Below are 21,794 nucleotides of genomic sequence, written 5' to 3'. Positions count from 1 at the left end.
CACAGCCAGCAAGTCACATCCAACTGTCTTCCTAGAGTAGAGCACAGAACACTTAGACATCCCTTGATTTTGGGGTCCTCTGGTTAAGAGTGAACTTGGGGAGTAGCCTGACGTGCCTCATCCTGGCTCAAGCAGTGGTCACACTCATCGTGGCTTTAGGGATTAGGGACCAAGTGAGATCACCTGTTGGAAGCTCTCACCTTCTGCTCCTCTTTAGTTCACTGAGGACTCTAGCAGCTCTCTCATGGTTTTCCTCTCTGCCACGAGAACTGCCATTGTCACTGGCCAGAGCCACCCCGCGTCACCCTGGGCCTTGTCCTCGGCAAGATCATCTTGTTCCTGAGCTCTGGGCCCCCAGCCTGGCCTCATCGTCCTGTGTCATGCTTTGTAGCTCCCTAGTTCCCACTGCTGTTCTAGATGCATTTGCTTTCTCACCCCTCTGAGTTCCTTAACTCTGCTCTTGCCGACCTCTTCCCAGACGACCCTGCTTCAGGGCCTCCCTTCCTCTTGCCGTGTGCATGCTTTCCCCTCTCTGCTCTGTTTTCAGCTGCGGAGCAGTGTTAGAGAAAATCACACTGTTGTCTGGGACTTGGAAATCCCTTTGCATACCCCTGCCGCGTTCCCTGGGCTCCTCCAAGCTCGTACAGTTGTCTTCCCGCTCACGTCTTCCCGCTCACGTCTTCCCTGCTCAACGTGCTCTTGGAGAAGATGCTCCTCAATTCTCCTTTACAAAGAAAGCTCCATCAGCTTCTACCCTCCTGTTATAAACTGTGTATCATAAGCTTCACCAATTTCCCATTTCTCTGCTTGAAACTCCCTCAGTTTCCAGTGTGTACCAGTTAGGATTAAGAATGGCTGCATATAACTGAGGAACCAAAAGTAACAGTGGCTTGAAATAGTTTATTTCCTCCTCAGTTCAGTGAAGTTTGGAGTTTAGTAGTCCAGGGCTTCTACCGCAGCAGCACAGTTTGATCCTGCTGTCGCCTGTGATATTCATCTTCAAGATCACCTTGTGGTTCAAGAGGCCTCCTGGGGCCACAGCCATGATCTCTATTCCAGGCAGCAGGAGGACAGGAAGAAGGGCTTGTTCTTCCATTGTAATGAGCCTTCTGAGGGCTTCCCGTGTGACACCTCTGCCTCCCTCTCGGTGGTTGGAGGCTTGTCGTGTGGGCTGTCCTAGCTTGCAGGCAGGTGGGAAGTGTAGACGTTTTTCCAGGTAGCAATTTTCCCTAAGAACCAGGGTTCTACCAAGGAAGAAAGGGAGAGTGGGTATCTGCTGGGCAGCTAGCACTGTTTGCCATCTTCCCCTCCCCCCCATGCTTCTTGAAATTCTCACGCTCACTCTACAAGCTCCCATGGCACCCCAGCCCACTCAGCATGTCCTCTCGGTGGCCCCCCATCCATGCTGTGATGGTAGAATGCCACCCCCTCTTTGGTAATCCCCTCTGTTCTCAGGCTCACCGTGCAGTCTTCTAGTGTAGCTTCTAATGCTCCATGTTTGCAGCTTGTTATTTATAATTATGTCTATTTCTCTTCTCTTCCTGTCTCCTTAAGAATGGGCTTGTTGAGGATGGAGACCCCATCATATTTACCTTTGTAGCTGTACATACAGGGCCTGGCCCAAGTGCCCTCCCTGTAGATATAGTAAATGTTGAATGAAGGCTTCTCTCTGAGCTCTTCTGACACAGTTCCAGGGTCTTCTGTTAATGGATTTGAAGGAAACGAGGACATTGGCCCATGAGCTGATGTCCTCCCCCTTCTCTACTCTAACCAGGTTTATGGTATTTTCTATGCCACGTCCTTTCTCGACCTCTACCGCAACCCGCAGAGCTTGACTACTTCACTCCACAACAAAACAGTCATTGTCAGCAGGGATGAGCAGTATTTGTTTCTGGTAAGTTCCCCATACCAGGGATCAAGAGGAGTTGTATGTTTTAAGGAATCTCTTAAGTCTGGGCTCCTGTACTCAACCCAGATGCCAGGGAGCTGGGACACCTGGGTTCCAGGATCGATGTGTGTGACACGAGGAAAGTTCGTCTTCTTTGTAAGCATCGTTGGGCTCTTACTTGAGATGCAGAATGAGCAGCCATTTAACCAACTGCAGCTCCATCATGGAGGATCAATAACTTGGCAAATGGGTCATGGGTTAGATAAATCAAAAGCTTTTGTCAGATTCCACCTTTAGGAATTTAGCCTACATACATTTGCAGGTGTGATGAGATATATGGAAAAAGAAGTTTGGTATGTTATTACTTGTGATAGCAAAGGATTTGAAACAACTTAAATGTCTATCAATGGAGGACTGGTTAAAAATATTATAGGTTACCTGTGCAATGGAATACAGGACAGCCATCCAAAAGAAATATTATATAACAACTCTAAATGTGCAGATATGGAAAAATCTCTAAGCTGTATTAAGTGAAAGAAGCTAAGAGCATAATATGTGTACTTTTTTCTCAGCTGTATAAAAAATATTTAAGAAAAATTAGCTACACATATGCACACATGCATATATGTACATATTTACACACGTACACAGCTGTGCTTACATGTGCATAGGGCATTTCTGGAAGGAAGCACAAAAAACCAGTGGTACCTCTTGGAAAATGACCTGGGTAGGTGGGGAATTATTTTATATTTTATATCTTTTGTACTCATTGAGTTTTAATTGTGTCACTATTTTGTTGAACAAATAGTAGTAAAGGTTGCATAAGCCCACGTGGTGTTTTATTCGTACGCGTGTGCTTTGGCCCTAGGTCCGGGTGGTGGTGCCCTACCAAGGGCCGTCCTCTGACTACGTCGTGGTGAAGATGATCCCGGACAGCAGGCTCCCACCCCGGCACCTGCATGTGGTCCACACAGGCAAAACCTCAGCCGTCATCAAGTGGGAGTCGCCGTACGACTCTCCTGACCAGGACCTGGTGCGTGGGCGAGGCCTCCCGGCAGCCTTGTTTATTCCTAGCGTGGTTGGGGTGAGGTGGGTGGAAGGAGGTCCCATAATGCAGCAAGAAACACAGGCCTGGTGCTGAGAGCTCAGCAGGCGGTCTCTCCCCCATTTCCGTCTGGCCAAAGACAGGGTCCTTATCAGGTACCTCTTCTTAGCTGGCACATCTGCACTATTCCTAGCTGCCACTTTGGTTCCTCCACTACTCACATCCCCTTCCCTGACCTGCTACAACAGGGGTCAGCAAACAAAGGCCTGCAGGCCAACTCCATCCTATCCCCTGTGGTTTTTTTTTTTTAAATAAAGTTTTATTTAAAACCAAGCCACACCCATATTATCTTTGACTGTTTTCATGCTATGAACAGCAGAGTCTAATAGTTATCGTGGAGATCATCTGGCCCTCAAAACCTAAAATGTTTACTGTTTGGACCCTTACGAACAAGTTTGAGGACAGCTGCTCTAATAGAAGGGGCATTGATCCTAGACCTCCTATTTTCCTGTGCCCCCGGTGCCTTTACCTCTGCCCCCTCCCCTCCCCTCCATCAAGGTGTGGCTGGTTTTAAATGCATGATGGTTTTAAACTTCTTGATGATGGAGTCTCCTGCGCTTACTACATGTCCCTTTATGTCCCCCTCTCCTCCAATTACAGAAGAAGCAATCTGGGAGAAAGTAAGCAGAGCTCTGTGTCCTTAGAGCTAGGATTGAACACTTTTTGTTCACTCTCTCTCCACTGACAACATCCACTGTGGCTGTAGTGGAGATGCAGACCTTGAGTTCTGAATCTGGATGTTGCTTGCTCCAACCTACCTGCTGATGTGATGCCACAATAACTGCGGCCTTCCCTAGGGCTTTTCTTTTTTTCTTCTTCTATTTTTTGGGGGGATCTAATTGATAATTCTGTGTGCAAATCTGTGAGTGAATACCTGAGGCTGGGGCTGGTCACCCCAAAGGCTTTACAAAGAACAGAGTCAGCCTTTGGGGCTCAAAGTATTGTTGTTGTGGGTCACAGCCATTGATATACTTATCTTACGTTGTCCACCATTGAACTGGAAGAAGTAAACAGTGTCCATTTTCTGATTCCCATTCAGATGTTCTTTTTCTGGTCTTTTTCTAGTTATATGCCATTGCAGTTAAAGACCTAATAAGAAAGACCGACAGGAGCTACAAAGTAAAATCCTGCAACAGTACAGTGGAATACACACTTAACAAGTTGGAACCTGGAGGGAAATACCATGTCATTGTCCAACTGGGGAACATGAGCAAAGATTCCAGCATAAAAATCACCACAGGTAAGCAGGAGAGAGGTCAGAGGCCTCTCACGTGGCCAAGTGCCCGCAGTGCTGCTAGACCTCCAGACACGTGCTCTCTGTAGGAACTGCCCAGCAAGTGCAGACGCTGCCTTTCAGGGTCCATCCTGGGGCAGAGCAGTGCTGGGTGCTGGTGTGTGGGCTGCATTGTGGTGGCCTGGGACCCGCTCTCATTTTCTATATTCTCTAAGTCATTTTTACTTTATTCTCCCTTAGCTAGTTTTGACGTTACTAGGGGAGAAGAGGAGGAATTCCCAAGAGAGTTAGGAAATAAAACTGAATAGTTACCACTAAGACCAAGCATTGTATCTGAGAGCCTGGACTGACGGTTCTCAACAGTTCGTTGTGGCAATCTGACATGTTGAAAAGGAGACCAGTAACTGGGCAGTAGATTAAAGGGCAGTCAGGCTCAAGTTCAAAACAGGAAATAAGCTCAGTTACTTGGATAGGAGCAGACAGTGTTGGGAGTTTGGGTAACGAAGGCTCAGCCCCACCTAGGCTGGCAGTGTGAGCCTTGGGCCTGGGCCAGACCCCATTGTCACTGCAGTGCCCTTTGTTCAGGCAGAAGTCCTTATCCCGTTTCATTACTTCCCTACCACCCCTACCCCACCCTGTTTGTTTTTGTTCACCCTTGGGTCCAAGGGCTATTAAATTCGCTACAGTCCAGATTTCTTGGCTAAAGGTGCCATAAGAACAGCAAAAGAGATGCCAATTAAAGAGTATCTACCATGTGCTAGGCTCTACTAAGCAGTGTATGTGTTTTATTTCTTCCTTAACCCAGCCCTCCAGGGCTAGCATTATTTAATCTCTCTTTGATGAACAAGAAAACAGAGGTTCAAATGTGGATCCACTAACTGCATTCCATCTCATCCTTAATTTTCAGTTTCGCTATCAGCACCTGATGCCTTAAAAATCATAACAGAAAATGATCACGTTCTTCTGTTTTGGAAAAGTCTAGCTTTAAAGGAAAAGCATTTTAATGAAAGCAGGGTAAGTTCCTCCCTCATTCTCAATGACTTTGGAAATTTAATTGAAATGCTATTTTAGAGATGAGCTCGTTAACAGCATGCTGGCATATATAGTGTAAAAAGAAAAAAAAAGAATAGGGCATGGAAGTGAACTTGAGAATTAAAGGACCATTTTCTATGGGATTGCTAATTAGTGAAATGTTTATACTGCCCATTAAAGAGGAGAGTCTCTGCACCAAGCCGTTTTTAATCCTGAACTTGTCTTCCCTGAGGAAAGGGAAATGGGCTGGAGCCCTTGCTGTGCTTCCTGCAGGTGGCCTGGTGCTCCCACGGTAACCCCGAGCTCTACATTTCCCACAACCTCCTAGGGCCCCCACTTTTCCTGCACCCTCCGAGGGCCAGGCAGTGACTTCAGACCCGGGAGCGGAGCTGCACACTCCACCTGGCATCTCATCACTCTCTTTGCAGAGAAATGAGAGGGAGCCAGAAGCACATGAAGATACTCTATTGACTTACAGAGAACATCTTTGTTTTGTTTGGCCATTGGCAGGCCCATGCTGCATTCACAGCTGGAAATAGGGGAAGGAGAGTGAGACTAGGGAGTAGATTCGCCAACCAAGGGTGGGCAGATTCTTGAGAGGAGCTGGGTTGGCCCCATCGACAGCAACGCTAAATAGGAGAACCAGCTGTGGCTACCTGGAGGTTCAGTGTAGGCAGAAAGCCCAGGACTCTAAGTAGTCACCGTGTAATGCCAGAAGCAAAGCTCAATTAAAATTTGAAAATGCTCACCATCCACTCTGAGAATTCTCACAAATCTCACAATGATGACATATACCATCCTTAAATATAAAGAAAGCTTTCAAATTAATTCACAACAGAAGTATTCTAATTTGGAAAAAGGTTCAGGTAACAGATTAAAAAATTCCAGCGACAGTAAGAAAGCAAAAGGAAAAGTTCCAAACTCACTAGCAATCTAAACAGCAAAGATACGGCACTTTCACATTAAATTGGCAAGGTTTGGGGGCAAGAGTATTACCAGTGTGGATAATAGTTGGGGAAATAAGCACTCTGGGAATATAAATTGGTTTCACCTTCTGTGAGGCTTGTGGGTAATATGTATCGAAAATGTTAGAAGCGTTCATACTCTTTGATCCAGTAATTCTTCTAGGATTTTACACTAAGAAAACAATGTGCATGCAGACTTTATGTACAATATTTACGATAGCAAGAAAGAGGAAACAACCTGAATGCCCAACAGATGAGGACTGGTTAATTAAGTTATGAGTGGTTGATGTTTGTGTAATTCATTTTCTTTATACCTTTATGTATTTTACAAATGTTCTACACCAAATATATATTAGGTAGAAAATAATAACTACTAGTTTATAAAAAAAAATGCAGGGATGGGATTCTAGGCAGGTATTGGGAAGCCCAGTCTGGCAGCCAGTTGCCATTAGGGGGTCCTTCCTGGGTGGGAGAAGCCCAGCTTTTAGGTTGGGGTTACAGGTCAGTATTCCATTCTTAGTGGAAGGTTCTGGCATAGGCATAGCATGTCCTTCTTCCCTCCCCCTGACTTGGGGTGCAGAGAATAGGCAGGTCAGTGGAATAGAGACCAGAGACCATGGTTATGCAGGGGGGCCCAATACATGGATAGACATAAGGGATTGAGTCTTTTTGGGTGGCTGTGGGGATGCTGGCAGCTTTGACTCTGGAATACTTGGGGATCGCAGAGAAGTCAGGTTGTCAACCCTCATCTCAGCCAGCATCCTGGGTTGGGGCCGTCCCAAGTGTGACTTTTCCCAGCACAGGAGTTCAGGACTCTTCTGAGACAGTCTAGCTAGGAAGATTATTTCATCCTCCCCTCCCGTGAATAGGGGCTGAGCCTGCTGAAATGCTTCTTGTTTCAAGGCCAGGTTGTTAAGGGGCTGAGATCAACGTAGGCAGAGCTAGAAAGTAGGCAGTCAGGGGGTGAGCCGGCCATGACAGTCCTACATATTGTTCTAAGGGAAAAGGTCCTGTTTTTTGTAATTGCAGGTTCCCCTTTCTTAATCCGTTGCTGGAGTCCCCCGTGATCTGGATTTATTATTAGCCAAATCCCATTGCAGCAAGCTGTTGCTGAATTATCCATATTCTTTGTGGCATTTAATATTGCCTGAGAGGAGTGGACTGTTGACCAGAACTTTGAGTGGGAATTCGTTAAAGTGGCTTTCCTTGGGGCTACAGTTTTCATTTCCACGATGCAGCTCACAAGTGGGTGTGATAGTTATTTGAGACATTCGGGATGGGAAAATTTCCATTTTCCGAAGTCAGTATCTCCGTGGTAATGTAAAAAGAGCTAGTGAGAAACCCAAAGTGCTTTAGCATCTATAAAAGCCTGCAATAAGGAGCTCACATAAAGCTGGAAGCAGTAATAGCGGCTGTCAGGTTCCTTATTCATCTTGCTGAGCAATCTCTTGTGTTTGTTTGCAGGGCTATGAAATACACATGTTTGATAGTGCCATGAATATCACAGCTTACCTTGGGAATACTACTGACAATTTCTTTAAAGTTTCCAACCTGAAGATGGGTCATAATTACACTTTCACTGTCCAAGCAAGATGCCTTTTTGGCAGCCAGCTCTGCGGGGAGGCTGCCGTCCTGCTGTACGACGAGCTGGGGTCTGGTAAGTCGCCGTCCCTGCCAGTTTTCATCTGCAGTTCTGGGAAAATCGCAAGAATATAGTATGGTTTGATAACCATGCGTCTTTATAAGACATTTAAAATAGTCTTTCAGCTCAAAAGAAAATCATTTATGAATCAATTTAATCAGGTACTGATTTATATAACAAATGCTTCCTGAACCAGGTGTGATACCAGGGGCTGGGATTGCAAGGTGACCGTATGCTGAATGTAAAGTGCAATAAGGGCAAGGTTTTGTTTAAAAAGGGGGTTCTAGGTTAACAGGAGTTTTGTTGTTTGTGTTTTATGGGACTTCTCAGGGCCTCTAACCTGGGATCCTCCAAGTCAGCAGATGATCTCTTGACAGTCACTGGTTTTATAGCCCTCCCCTGGTTCCTTAGCTGTCACCACAGAACCAACATCAGGCCTGTAATCTCTGTCTTGGGGACATTCAAAGATGTTGGTGTTGGAGCCAGGCTAGTCGTGGAGGAAAGGACCTTTCTGTTTGTACAGAAAGTCTGCTTATATTGTAGTCGCTTGGCCAGGATTTCAACAAATGTTTTGCCACTGGTCTTTTTAGTTCCATTTAGTCCCAGCCAAGAACTAACCAGTGCTCAAGCCAGAATCTCGTGTTAGAGCTGCTAAACGTTCCATCACATAATGCTTCCCAGGGTGTGATCTCGTGCAGTACTTATCCTTGGCACCCCGCTGAAAGAGGGAAACACTGCCTACCACCTCCCTTTGGGGAATCACAGTATTAATATGTTAGAGGTTCTGGGAAGGTCCTACCAAAAAACAAACAGCAAAATTCCTGTTGGCGTAGTGTTTCCTAAATAGAACCCCACTTTTAGGCAAAACCAATCAGCAACCTGTGAAATATACCGTGGGAAAACCTATCGTGAGGACCCCCTGCCAGCCACCTTTACGAACCCACGGTTCTGGGCAGGACTCTCTTGTCGGGCCTCTTGGCCTGCATCTTGCCCCTCGGTGTTGCCCTTCCCCTCGGGAGTGGGGCCAGGGCGGGAGCTCACGTATTCCTGCTGCCTTCCCTGCGCTACCCTCCAGCCGAGGGCATTGCCTTGATTTACCACTGTATGGTTGGGATAGGTTGGGACACATTAAATTACGATTTTGCTGGAGCTTTTTCTGGCAAGGAGAAAATGCAAGAAACTTAAACACAGACATGAATATTGAATGGTTAGATTAGGCTTGTAAGACAAGGCTGCTTCCTCATCCATCTTTACAAATCCCCGTCAGGATGAGACCCCGGGCAGCTGCAGAGCTGTCTGCCTGAGGCAGAGGCCTTGCCCCTGCCACCCCCTATGCTGGGGAGCAGCCCCTGCCTGTTAAGGCTCCTCATGGACACCTGGACCAAGGAGAGTCCACCCTGCTTCCTTTGCTAACATCTGATTCCAAAGTGTCATTTTCCTGCTTCAAGTTCAGACTTTTCCCAGGGTTTTCGACATGAAAAAAGTGTACTCCTTTCAAAGACACTGACGGGCCCCTACCCCAGCAGGGTGAGAGGTGGGGGATGGCTTGGCCCTAGAGCCCTAGTGGGACAAATCTACTAGTAAATCATCAGGAAGCCAGTGCTTGTTCAAGACAGTGGGAAGGGGGTGTTGTTTTTAGGACATAAATACCTAAATGGCTTTGCAAAGAGCTTTAAAAAATGTTAAATGTATACAGAAACTTGTTTCTTTCTCTCTCTTTTTTACTTAAGTAAAAAAAGCTCATAAAACTTCATGAGCTGTTAAGTCGGCATTGTAGTAAGGGAATCTCGTTTGTATCACTTAATGGAGCTTCAGGTAATTGCAGTTCAGAGTGACTTTGGTGCCAAGTAGGGGGAAATAATTGCAATCTCGTTAATTAGTGGTCTGATTTCACATCCTCTTATGTAAGGGGAGCAAGTGGTCTTAAGTAATAATGCTAATGAAATCAATGTTGATACCCCAACAAAGGTCTCCGTTCCAAGAGATTATCTAAATAACCAACAAGGCAGTGATTAGGAGTCTAATGTAATTACCGTATTTGCATGCACAAGGCCCTTGGTCTATCAGCTCATGGCAAGTAGTTGGGAAACAATCAGCATCATGCACGTGCAGGAGGAACGTGTCACACCAGACAGGCGGTTTGGGTAGCTGTTGCCAGCTCCTCGCTGTTTGGGTGGGTGGAGCCTTGAGGGGTTGCCCGGTCCGTTCTCCTGCCCTCAGGTAGGCTTATTGGTGAGAACTTTGCCTCGGCAGGTGGAGATGCATCCGCGATTCAGGCTGCCAAATCTACGGATGTTGCCGCCGTGGTGGTGCCCATCTTGTTCCTGATACTGCTCAGCCTGGGGGTCGGGTTTGCTGTCCTGTACACAAAGCATCGGAGGCTGCAGAGCAGCTTCACTGCCTTTGCCAACAGCCACTACAGCTCCAGGCTGGGGTCAGCCATCTTCTCCTCGGGGGACGACCTGGGTAAGTGGGGCGGAGGAAGCTGGTTTCCTCCCAGGACAGACACCCGCCCCCAAACCAAGCCTAGGGTTTGATTAGGAAACACCTACCTTCCGCTCGTCTTTTGACACTAGAGAGTTATTCCTCAAGCAGTGCTTCCACTGCTTCAGATTAAAACTAGTCACGGCCCTAGCTTTTAACTTTTAAGTTAAAAATTTAAATTTTAAATTAAAATTCCACGTTCTCAATAGTGCAGTTGTGGCCTCCATCAGGGAGCGGCTTTGTGGAAGAAATGGTAGGAACTCGCCTTGCACAAGAAGGGTAGACAGGCCCTGGGCTTTGGAGACTCCTGACATTTGGGGAAATTCTCACGAATGCCCAACCTCTCTGTCCCCCTTCACAGACCTGCAGGTCTGACATCTCTGGAGACCCTAGTCAGGTCAAAAAGTGATGCCTCCCAATCAGCTTCTATTGAAAGAGGCCCTTTCCCTCGTTTTTTTTTTTGAGACAGAGTCTTGCTCTGTCACCTGAGCTAGAGTGCCATGGCGTCAGCCTAGCTCACAGCAACCTCAAACTCCTGGGCTCAAATAATCCTCCTGCCTCAGCCTCCCGAGTAGCTAGGACTACAGGCTTGTGTCACCGTGCCTAGCTAATTTTTTCTATTTTAGTTGCCCAGCTAATTTCTTTCTATCTTTAGTAGAGATGGGATCTCACTCTTGCAGAGGCTGGTCTTGAACTCCTGACCTGAAGCGATCCTCCCGCCTCGGCCTCCCAGAGTGCTGGGATTACAGGCATGAGCCACCATGCCCAGCCCTCTGTTAATGTTTCTCTTTCCAGTTGCTGGTGTAACCTCACCAGCCATTCTTTTATGTATTGGTAACACATAGCAAGGGAAAAATAAGGAAATTTCCCTTTCTGAAGTCTTTACAGGCAGTAATTCCTAAACAACGATAGAGCTAGTAGACCATGTAACAAAGTGGGTGTGTTAAAAGGCTTCCCTAAACTCAGACTGCTGAATGTGAGTTTATGTTTATTTTTTCTGTAAACTAGTTATAATTATTTTTCTATGTTTATAGAGATATGTATGTATTCCCATCCACTGATTATATGATATTAGCTCTGCTCCCTTTCTTTCCCAGTTTCCTTTCTTATTTAATAAGCAAGTACTTGGACTGCCTTTCATGAATGGGGTCACTTCTTTGCTTCTGCTGTAGGGACCAAAGAAGTCAACCCACCGTGGTGCCATGCAGTAACCCCTGAATACGGATTGGGACTCAGTTGCATAGGATTGTACCACGGGTCACAGGGGGACAGACATTAGTCTGGGAAGCTGTCCTCAAAATACTTAAACCCCTCCAAGATCCTTTTCCTCAGGCAATTTGGTTCAAAAGAGAAAGCAGACAATGACGTTCACTGTGCTAATTAGGGTGTAGGTAACTTAAATTGCAGAAGCCAAATCACCTATTGAGCTTTTAGGCAGGTAATGAGATTATGTTTTTCTAAAAGCTTTACTTTCTTGATTTGGCTAAGTTCAAGCTACCATTAAAATAAGCTTGGGCATCCGTTGATGGGGAGAAGGTGACCAGGGGTGGCAGAGGGAAGCTGGGCTGGGTTTTAGAACTGATGATTGTACCTGGCTGGCTGTGGTGTTGACTTTCCCAGTTGTGGGGTGCGATAGGGTTGGAGGGGGTGGGCAGAGCGGTGGGACGTGGGGTCAGGTAAAAGTGTGCTGGAACTCACCAAGGCCTGACTGTTTTGTCTTTAGGGGAGGATGATGAAGATGCTCCTATGATAACTGGATTTTCAGACGACGTCCCCATGGTGATAGCCTGAAAGAGCTTCCTTCACTAGAAACCAAATGGTGTAAATATTTTATTTGATAAAGATAGTTGATGGTTTATTTTAAAAGATGCACTTTGAGTTGCAATATGTTATTTTTATATGGGCCAAAAACAAAAATGAAAAAAAAAAAAAAAAAGGAAAGGAATGAATAAACTTTGTAGTAATCAACTGTGAACTTCAAACCAGGTTGATCTTAGTAACCAAATTGCTTTGATTTGACATTAATGTAGTCTTACAGGGCTGTGCTTGCTGGGCATGCTTTTAAGTCTGTGAGATAATTTTGGTTCAGTAAATTGGCCATTCTTTTTATTTTTCTAAGACACAGAAATGTATTTAATGAAAACCTCAGGAGAGAGTGATGGGTGGAATCCTTTCTCCTTGAAAGTGTGCTAAAATTTTCAATATTGTTTGGATTTGGTTTATATGAAAGTGTTTGGGTGTATTATGGGGGAAGGTTATTTTTATGTTATTTTGTTAATTTATTGGGACTCTGTATAAGGCCAGACTTCAGTGTCATCAGACACCACACGTGTTATGAGCCCCTCACCCCTAGGGTTAGGGGTGAGGAACCGAAGCGTTTTTGTTGCCGTTCCAGAAGTAATCTGTTTTTATTCACTTGTGTGTCATGAAATGGTCTTTGGCAGGAGAGAGCACTGAGTCATTCTGGATTTCAGTTTAACAGAGCCACAGCCTGGGGAGCCCTGCAAGTCAACAGCTTCCGCTCTTAATAATTTGTGGAATTTCACTGTATATGCCTCTGCCTCTGTACAAGATGTAGCATTGAAAGCTACAAAATGATAACACTGCTTTATTATACACTGGCTTCATTGTCATTGCAAAAAATTACCCTGGTTATGGGAGTTCTACATCTGTGCCATGATAGATACACTGGCAAATATAGCATGTGATTTTTCCATTTTATGTTTTTTTGTTTTTGCTTACCACTGAAGAATCTCGAATGTAAAATTTTGTATTTGGGTTGAGGTGGCCACTTAACTGTCCTTAAAAATCCATATTGATATATGCAGTCATTTTGAATTGGGTCAGTGCCTTCTCTCTCTTTTTTTCTTTTCTTCCAACTCCCTTACCTGTGCCCCTACCCAATCTAACAAGAAAGTGCTCTACCCTCTCACAGAGATAGAAGAGATCTAAAAGTTTGAGACCACTCCATCCAATTAACAATAGCCACAAACACTAGGGTTTGTTCATTTATTCTTTCTGTAAAACTAACTGTGCTTTTTTTTTCTTCTGCTTTTAAAATGCCACCCCTGTATTCCAATCACGGCCACTTGATAGTTATGTAGACTCCATGTGGACTGATGCCCACCCTTCAGACGTAGTGTTGTAGCCCACAATGTCTAGCATTGTTGTGACTTGTACTGTATGAACCTCACTGCACACTCTCCTCCCTGCAAGAAGCAGTGAGCTCTGGGAATATTCCAAAGTCATGCCTCTAAACACATGTCCTTTATATGCAAGCTTTGTAAAACCCCATGCCACCTTAGATGCAATGTATCACCTTCTCACCAGTGGTTGGTATCATTCTTGGGTGATAATATAGTTTCATTCTACCTAGGGATTGTTTGGAAAACAAAGAGCTGATTAAATGTTTTAGTTTTTCAAATGTTTATTTATATGTTTTTTTAGGTGAGGAATATTTTAAACTGTAGACATTTAGTGTGCCATATAGGTAGGGCTCTATTTCATTTTAACAAGTGGTAGTAACGATGAGCCTTCTTCTAGCATAGTTTCTCTTTCCTATCATTCTCCTTTTTTATTTTTTTAAAGACTGGAATTTCTTTGGCTTTATCTTTTCTTATCCTGGAGTTTTGCTCAAACCTCCGAGCCCTACCACCTCTCCTTTAATAAGCTCTTTAAGTAGCTGAAAGATTAACAATCTAGTGGGAGGCAAGTCATTTAATTGAGCCACTAGAAAGTGTATTTTCTTCTTTTCTTTTTCTGCCAACTTCTTGGTGGCATTTGTAAAAGCTATGATATAAAAGGCTCTGAGATGTTATTTTCAATTATTCCATAGGCAAGCCTTTTTACAGAGCATATGTCTCCAGTTGGCAGCTTGAGACATTTCGAGCATCCACTTCTAGTTACCAGTGCCTCCCAATGCTTAGTACACAGTACTGTATAGACTGGCCATCACCCCCCTCCTTGGAAAATGCCACTGTGCTGTTTGAAAAAAAAGCAGCCTTTTAGGGCTAGAGTATTTTATATAAACAGAAGAGCTAAGTTCCTGAAGACTAAGCTAGATAGTTGCAGCTATGTGTAAATTGTATATTTTTATGAACTTTTGAAGCACGCACTCCTATTTCCCTCTGCATAGCTTTGTGGGGATTTGATGTATATATGCTGTCTGCAAGAGTCCAGAGGCTGGAGTGACAAGAGGAAATGAAAACAAATTATTTCATGCAGCCTTTGAAGGTGACCAGATAACTATCTTTACTGTGACCAGCTGGAGCCCCTGGTTGCTTGTGAAGAAGGGGCTTTTGTACCTTGACGGAGATGTCACTTTGGAAGTTTACACTGTGCAGGGAGAAGTTCTTTTTCTCTCCCAGAGTACATTAGAATGTCAGATGCCTGTGTCCACATGGACCACGATGGGCCACCAGAGCCTGGTGGGCAGGGGGATTGTGTGAGTTTTCTCTGGAAGCTGATTTTGCCCTTAGGTGTACTGAGCCTTATGAGACATGGGTCCATGTGGGTATAGTGACAGAGAGTGGAGTTTTACAGAGGTTTCCAGGGAGAGGCCATGTCTCTGATGCCTGTTTCCAGACAGGTGAGAAGCTCTAGTAACTACAGCCACCCTGGCAAGCTGGGTAAAAAGTTATGATTCTGGGTAACTGGTTGAAACTTCTGACTTTTGGAAAAGTAGTTCTTGGGGTTCTGTCTCTGGTAGTGTCACTAGGGATGTTTGGGTAGGACAGAGGGGCCACACAGCTGCATGTTCTCTCCTTCCCATCATGTGTGGCCACTAGATTAAACTATACTCAACTATTTAGGGAATGTGACCCTTTTGAAAGCAGTGGCCATTTTGGGGGGAACTGGGAGAGCAATAGTATGGTGAGCCCCCTATAGATAAGCACCCACTTCTGCTTGGGGGATCCTGCCTTCAGATACCTGCCCAGTGGTCACTCCAGCTGGTAAGAGTATTTTTACAGTACTTGCTTAGGGGCAGAAACCCTATGCTGTCAGGTTTGGTTGGTCCCTTTCCCACTAAGGGAGGGGGGATCATGGTGAATCCCCGAGAATTCTCTTCCTTCAGCAGACAGTTGGGGGAAACCCAAAGAGAAGGGATCCATAGATAGAACCAAACTGAAAACCACCCCGGTATTGATTTTGGCAATTGACTCTAAAGCTCTGTGCAGAATCTTGTGTTGGGACTGTATCTTGATGTTCTTAACCATGTTATTTTTCTTAACTGGAGTGTGTGCTGCCTTTCAGGTACAATTTTTGTGTAATAAAAGCCAGTGCATTAAGTTTATATAGACTACTTTCTATGCAAGACTGAGATGTGGAATAGATAGCAAGAGATATGTACTGCTGGGTACCCGGACAATAGAGTTGTTTTCAGAAGGAGTACCACCACGGAACATGGGTTGAGGGAGGATAGATTACACATACGTTTCTGCCCACTAATTTTGAGCAGCCATATTATGAATTAAATCATCAGAGCCAAGTAATAACCCAAGAATGGTATTAGTTTCATGTGTAATAGCTCAAATGGAATAGGCATGAATGCTGAAGTGGAACATTATCCTCAGATATTCCATGTCACTTCTCATTTAAAGACTCTTGTTATGAATTATTAGAAACTTTAGGCAAAAATCAAAAGTATTTGCAGCAAAATAAAGGCCTATTTTGCTCTTATTTAAAGTGAAACACTGTATACTTGTTTCTCTCCAAAGTGAAATTAGGTATTTATAATTTCAATTGCCTGGATACGTTTCCAAGTCACTGATTTCTGCTGAAGATTTTACTATATTGTTGCATAATGTTAAGATGATTTTTGTCTCAAGTCAACTTTTTTCACTGAATAAAAATTTAACTGGGTCAAGAAAATGTCTATTTGAAAACCCACTCTCTACATGTGTCTTGAGTTGTTCTTTTGAGTGCAATAAAGATGGCTAACGCAGTCTCCAAACACCATTTGATTCGTCTGTTTTCAAAGGGTGTTTATTTCATAGATGAGAGAACACGAAGACCTGGAGTAATTTTGTTATTAACAAGCTGGTCTCAGATGGTGGATCCTTGAAGAACACGCTGTCTTTGTGTTGGCTGAGGGGTGGGGAGACAGGGCGGCTGTTTTGAAGTAAATAGAATTATTCCGTAGGGGCGATGAGTAAAGTGGCTCCCTTAAGGCTGTAACTACATTTGCTAAGAGACAGTTTGCTAAGAAGGCAATTTTCAGATCTACGAGAAGAAAGCACAGCAGCATAGATGAGCTGTGTGTCTAAGAGCACGTTGAGGAGGTTTCTGCAGACAAATCTTGTGAAGAATGCCGCGCCCGGGCAGGTGAACGGCAAATGGACCGTAAGTCAGGATTGCAGGGTGTGGGACTGGGGGAGTAGGGGGAGCAGCATGTTTTTGAAATTTTAACAGATCTTCTGATATGCAGTTTTTGTTTAGATATGGAGCCAAAGCAAAACCTTGAAGTAATCATCCAGTTTCACGGAGGAGGAAAAAAGGGACAGAGGGGCTAAGTCATTTGCCTAGGGGACACCAGAGAATAAACACAAAACCAGCTTTTAATCCCAGGTATTTCTGACCCCAGACCCTGTCCCAAATCACTGTGCCACACTGCCTCACGTCACGATTCAGTGTCAGAACTCGTCATTCCAACACACTGCACCAAGCAAAATCCCCAGGGGGGACTGACCACCTGGATGAACCTACCTGGTCATGGCTGAGCCCTTAGGTTTTCAGGCTTAGATAATTTTTGGGAGTGCACGATAGCGAATTTATCTCTCGTGGCCGAACACACCTTAGCCAAGCTCAGGAGACTGGTACGCAACATCATGCCCATTAATTAAGAGTCCTGTCACAACGTCAGCACCACCTGTGCATTCTCCACCGGTGGGGAGATCTACCCAGGGAGCCCGTCACTACTGGAAGGTTGCTTGATGAGCAGGGGTGAAGAATGAATAAAGTAGGAGGGGTCTGGGCTAGGGTAGTGGCTGCCCGATAAATATGGAATGAATGAACGAATGTTTGACACTCCACAGCAGGAATAATGTACTCCCTGTATCCATTTCCATTTAAGAAGGTCTTGCCAGTGGGGTCTAATATTTGAAGTCCATTCGCCACGGTTCCCCTAGACTGGGCTTGGGTACTACCCGTATTGGCCACCCTGACTCATTGTTTCCTGTGTTGTTGAGCAAACTCCTCCCCATCACTGAAACATTCTGGAGCTAATATTAATGCAGTTAGACTGGGTTACCATAGAATCTTCCTGGTTTGAGAACTCTTGTATCTGTCAGATTATTCTATTATGTGTTGATTTTAAAGTTTCTCTGGTAGGAACTTTCTCAAGTCCTAGGAGATAACTCAGTGTGGTCCCCAAATTCTGACTACACCTGTCAGCTCTGATGATCTATCTGGCTCCCTGGCACACAGCAAATTACAGGTGGATTGGAGCAACTAAAAGCAAATACCCTGAAATGAGAGAAGAGCCTTAGAGTTCGACTGCTAGAAAATCTATGTTAGAGACAGAGGAACCCCAAGGAATGCAACTCGTTGGGGCCATTTAGCATAGGGCCAGAGTCCTGCAATTAAATTAAGGAGCCTCTCAGATTAGAGTAATTATAGTTCCTTCTAGTGAGCCCCTATTCTTTGCTAGTCACTGTGTTAAACTCCATATGAATTTTTTTTTTTAAATTCTAAGTGATCCTATGGTTTGGATATTAATCTTTGTTTTTTTAAAAAAAAGAAAGTCTTAAGATTGAGTATCTTCTCCAAGGTCTCACATAAGTGGCAGAGTCGAAATAATCTAGATTTATTGCATCCTTAAACTGCTGCACTGAATTGACATGCTGTTTTGCCCTGTTGGTGTAATATTAGAGGTCTATAATAATGATACTGCCTGTCTAGGGATTCCAAGGATACAGGTAATACATTTTTAAAGGATTCTCACTAGAAAGATTAAAAACGATGTTTGGAGACATAAAGAAGTGTACTTACATTTTTTTTATCAAGTCATTTATGTGGAACACAATATTCCCAACTGATGGTAGATCAGTGAAGCCTTTATTTATTCACTTATTTATTTTTATTATTTTTTTTTTTTTGAGACAGAGTCTCACTCTGTTGCCCAGGCTAGAGTGCCGTGGCATCAGCCTAGCTCACAGCAACCTCCAGCTCCTGAGCTCAAGCAATCCTCCTGCCTCAGCCTCCCAAGTAGCTGGGACTACCATGCCCGGCTAATTTTTCTATTTTTAGTGGAGACGGGATCTCACTCTTGCTCAGGCTGGCTTTTTTTTTTTTTTTTTTAACTGGAAAATGTTTTTGCAAAGAGTTCAGTAATTAGGAACACTGAGGATTCTTTTGCTTTGCAACAACCCAGGTAGATTTTATCAAAATCCTTTGCATCTTGGGAAAAGAATGATTAGCACACATTTTATTCACTTTTATATATTATACAGTGAGGCAAGTCATTTCAACATGTTCTGTTAGGGTGATAACTGGGTTAGCATGAGACTGTCAGCGTCCCAGCAAAAGGAGGTGACTGCCATTCTTTTCATCCAGCCCCAACTGGCTTTGATGCTAGCGCCCCATTAATTTTTTAAAAAGATTATGTGTAGGGTAATTTGAGCCTCCAACAATTTACAGAACAATGATGTTATGCTTTTAAAAATGCTAATGTTAACAATTGTAACGTTGCAACCCTCTTTAATGCCAAAATGACAATTGGCAATGTTTGCGAATATTTGTATGAAAACAATGACATTTCATACTTAAAACTCAGCATCAGCAAACTTTGAGGAAGAAAAAAGACTCAGATTTAAATGTAAATCAGCCTTTTATGAAATTTGCCCTTCGGTTGTACACCAATCTGTACACCAATCTTCAAGATTGATCAAACAAAGAAGTTTCGTAATTAAAACTTATTTTTCAACCTTTCTCTAGCAAAGGCAGAATGTATTAATTATCCAGGGATTGATCAAGCCCTGGATGGTGCATAACTGTCTGGGGGATGTTTGTGTACCTGTGTTTTATGGAATTCTTCATAGGCAGTAAATGAACAACACACAAGAACATCACACTCTTGGCTTCAAAATACACCTTATTTTGGACCCCAAACAACTTGACTGCTCCCTAGAATTAGCACCTTCAAAGGAGGAAATTTTATCCGTATTGAGGTGAGTCAAGGGAATACATTTAAGACTGAAGACAATGTTCCCAAAAGGTGGTCCAAACATATTTTGAGCAATGGCAGTACTGCAGCAATAAGTAGTGACAGCAAATATGTAATCGCTACATGTCAGATGCTATTCTGAGAGCTTGTTATATGTTAACTCATTTAATCCTCACAACAGCCCTCAAGGTTATTATTATTCGCATACATAAGGAAACTGAAGCACAGAAAGGTTAAGAAATTCACCCAAGGTCACAAGAGCTAGTAAGTGGCAGAACTGAGATTTGAACACAGGTGCCTTGGCTCCAGAATGTGCTTTCAATTACTTCACTGCACGGCCCCTCCAAGTGACCCTGTTGATAGGGTGCAGACACCAGGAATTTAACCAGCCAGTTTACCTTTTTCAATGCAGTGATGTTCTTTTGGGGGGATTATAAAAGGAATTTGTATTCATTCATTATAGAAAATTTGGGAAAAACACCAAGAAGAAAATGAGATTTCCAGGTAATCCCAGAGATAACTACTGTTAATTAATATCTGGTGAATGTCTCATATGGTTTACCTGTTTGGCCCTTCCAAATCTCATGTTGAAATGTGCTCACCAGTGTTGGATGTGGGGCCTGGTGGGAGGTGTTGGGATCATGAGGGCAGATCCCTCATGAATGGCTTGGTGCCCTTCCGGCTATAATGAGTGAGTTCTTGCTGTATTAGTTCACACGAGAGAGCGGGTTGCTTAAAGGAGCCTGGCAGTACCTCCTCCCTCTCTCGCTCCCTTTCTCACCGTGTGACTGGCCTGCTTCCCCTTTGCCTTCCACCTTGATTGCAAGCTCCCCCAAACCCTCACCAGAAGCAGATGCTGGGGCTATGCTTCCTGTACAGCCTGCAGAACCGTGAGCCAAAATAAACCACTTTATAAACTACCCAGCCTCAGATATTTTCTTTATAACAACACAAAACAGACTAACACAGTGTCCTTTTATCACTTTATTCTATATGGGCAATTGCATCAGCTTACAGTTCTGTCGTGGTAAAAGGACTAAGTCCACATGGAAAATTTTCCTTATTCAGAGTTTTGCTGCTTGGAAGATGGGAGAAACAGCTATCAATACATCCCACCAAAGGAACTAGGCAGCATAAGTAGACACAAGAGAACATAAGCAGCAGACGGGTAGCTGACATAGCTGTCAAGTGAAGCGTGTTTAGTACAAAAGGAGCCTGACTGGCCAACGGGGATGTGTCTGAACTCTAGGAAGAGAAGGGGGTGTCTAAATCCTGCTAAAGGCTGGGTGATGGGACTGGTTTGCACGAGTCTGTGTGATGGGGAGGGATAAAGAGAAGGAGTTGGAAGGAGCTTTGAAGGTATTTAGTGTTGGATAGTGAATACTTTCTCCATTTCAACTGGGAACGGAAATGCATTAAATGGCAAAACAGTTTTCCTAAGGATTAAATTGCAGCACAAGGATATTACAGAGATTATTATGCCAGAGCTAGAGGGTATAAAGTGTGAATTCTATGTGAATAGATGCTAAAGCCCCTATTGAAATCTGTTATAAATGTCTGCAGTCTGTAGGATAGAGAGGCATCAAGTAGCGGAAAGAGAATCATGAGGACTGAGTAGTTTCTGGAGAAATTCACAGTTAATGTCAGGTCTCAGGCTCTAACTGGCAAGATTCAAAACTCCCTGGTCAGTAGGGCACCCAATGCATGGATCCAATAGCAACATTTATTCGAGAAATACAGCACTTCTGTTGTGCTCTGTCTAGTCCTGTATTAGCCACTGGGAATATAATAGAGCACAGGACAGGTGTGACTCCTGCTCTCCAGAGCAACAAATAATAAAACCTCAACATTGGGAAGCCATTTTGTGTCTTGTATGCATGGTATAAACGATGTTATATGAGAGGAAATGGAGATTGAGGATGTTAAATGACTTGCCCAAGAGCTCAGGTAATCACTGAGCTGATCAGTTTAATCCTGAAACCCTGAAGTGAAACCTGGGCCTGCGCATCCCGTGATTCTATTGGGGGTGGGGGTGGGCATTAGGCTCCAATTTGATTTCCAGCCTAAGCCACAGCCTCCAACTCAGCTTCTCAGAGAAACTCTTGGTTGGGGTGGAAGACTTGTGTGGTTGGCTGCTTATGCAGACTTTTTTAATAACATGATACCTTGTTTCCTTTGGCCATTGTTTTTTACATGTAGACTTCTTCAGATGGAAGGGGGGATGAATGGAAGAATCCCAGCACCCAAATACTATTATATAACCTAACACCATTCTGTTATT

At 44.1% G+C, this 21,794-nt stretch overlaps 1 protein-coding gene across 2 annotated transcripts in view; it reads left to right on the top strand.

Moving 5' to 3' along the window:
- Nucleotides 1-16,221, top strand: part of SORL1 (sortilin related receptor 1) — a 165,671-nt gene extending 149,450 nt beyond the window's left edge. For both annotated transcript variants that reach the window (XM_045555782.1, XM_045555783.1), the window contains 7 exons: nucleotides 1,775-1,894; nucleotides 2,757-2,921; nucleotides 4,059-4,233; nucleotides 5,135-5,241; nucleotides 7,689-7,881; nucleotides 10,120-10,332; nucleotides 12,074-16,221. In XM_045555782.1, the coding sequence (XP_045411738.1) occupies nucleotides 1,775-1,894; nucleotides 2,757-2,921; nucleotides 4,059-4,233; nucleotides 5,135-5,241; nucleotides 7,689-7,881; nucleotides 10,120-10,332; nucleotides 12,074-12,141 (1,041 nt within the window). In that variant the 3' untranslated portion in view covers nucleotides 12,142-16,221. The remainder of the gene's footprint in view (nucleotides 1-1,774; nucleotides 1,895-2,756; nucleotides 2,922-4,058; nucleotides 4,234-5,134; nucleotides 5,242-7,688; nucleotides 7,882-10,119; nucleotides 10,333-12,073) is intronic.
- Nucleotides 16,222-21,794: the final 5,573 nt, after the last annotated feature.

The sequence above is a fragment of the Lemur catta genome, chromosome 7, assembly GCF_020740605.2.
Source record: "Lemur catta isolate mLemCat1 chromosome 7, mLemCat1.pri, whole genome shotgun sequence".
NCBI classification, from domain to species: Eukaryota; Metazoa; Chordata; class Mammalia; order Primates; family Lemuridae; genus Lemur; species Lemur catta.
Note: the sequence above shows the minus strand (reverse complement) of the source record. Positions and strands in the feature narration are given on the sequence as shown.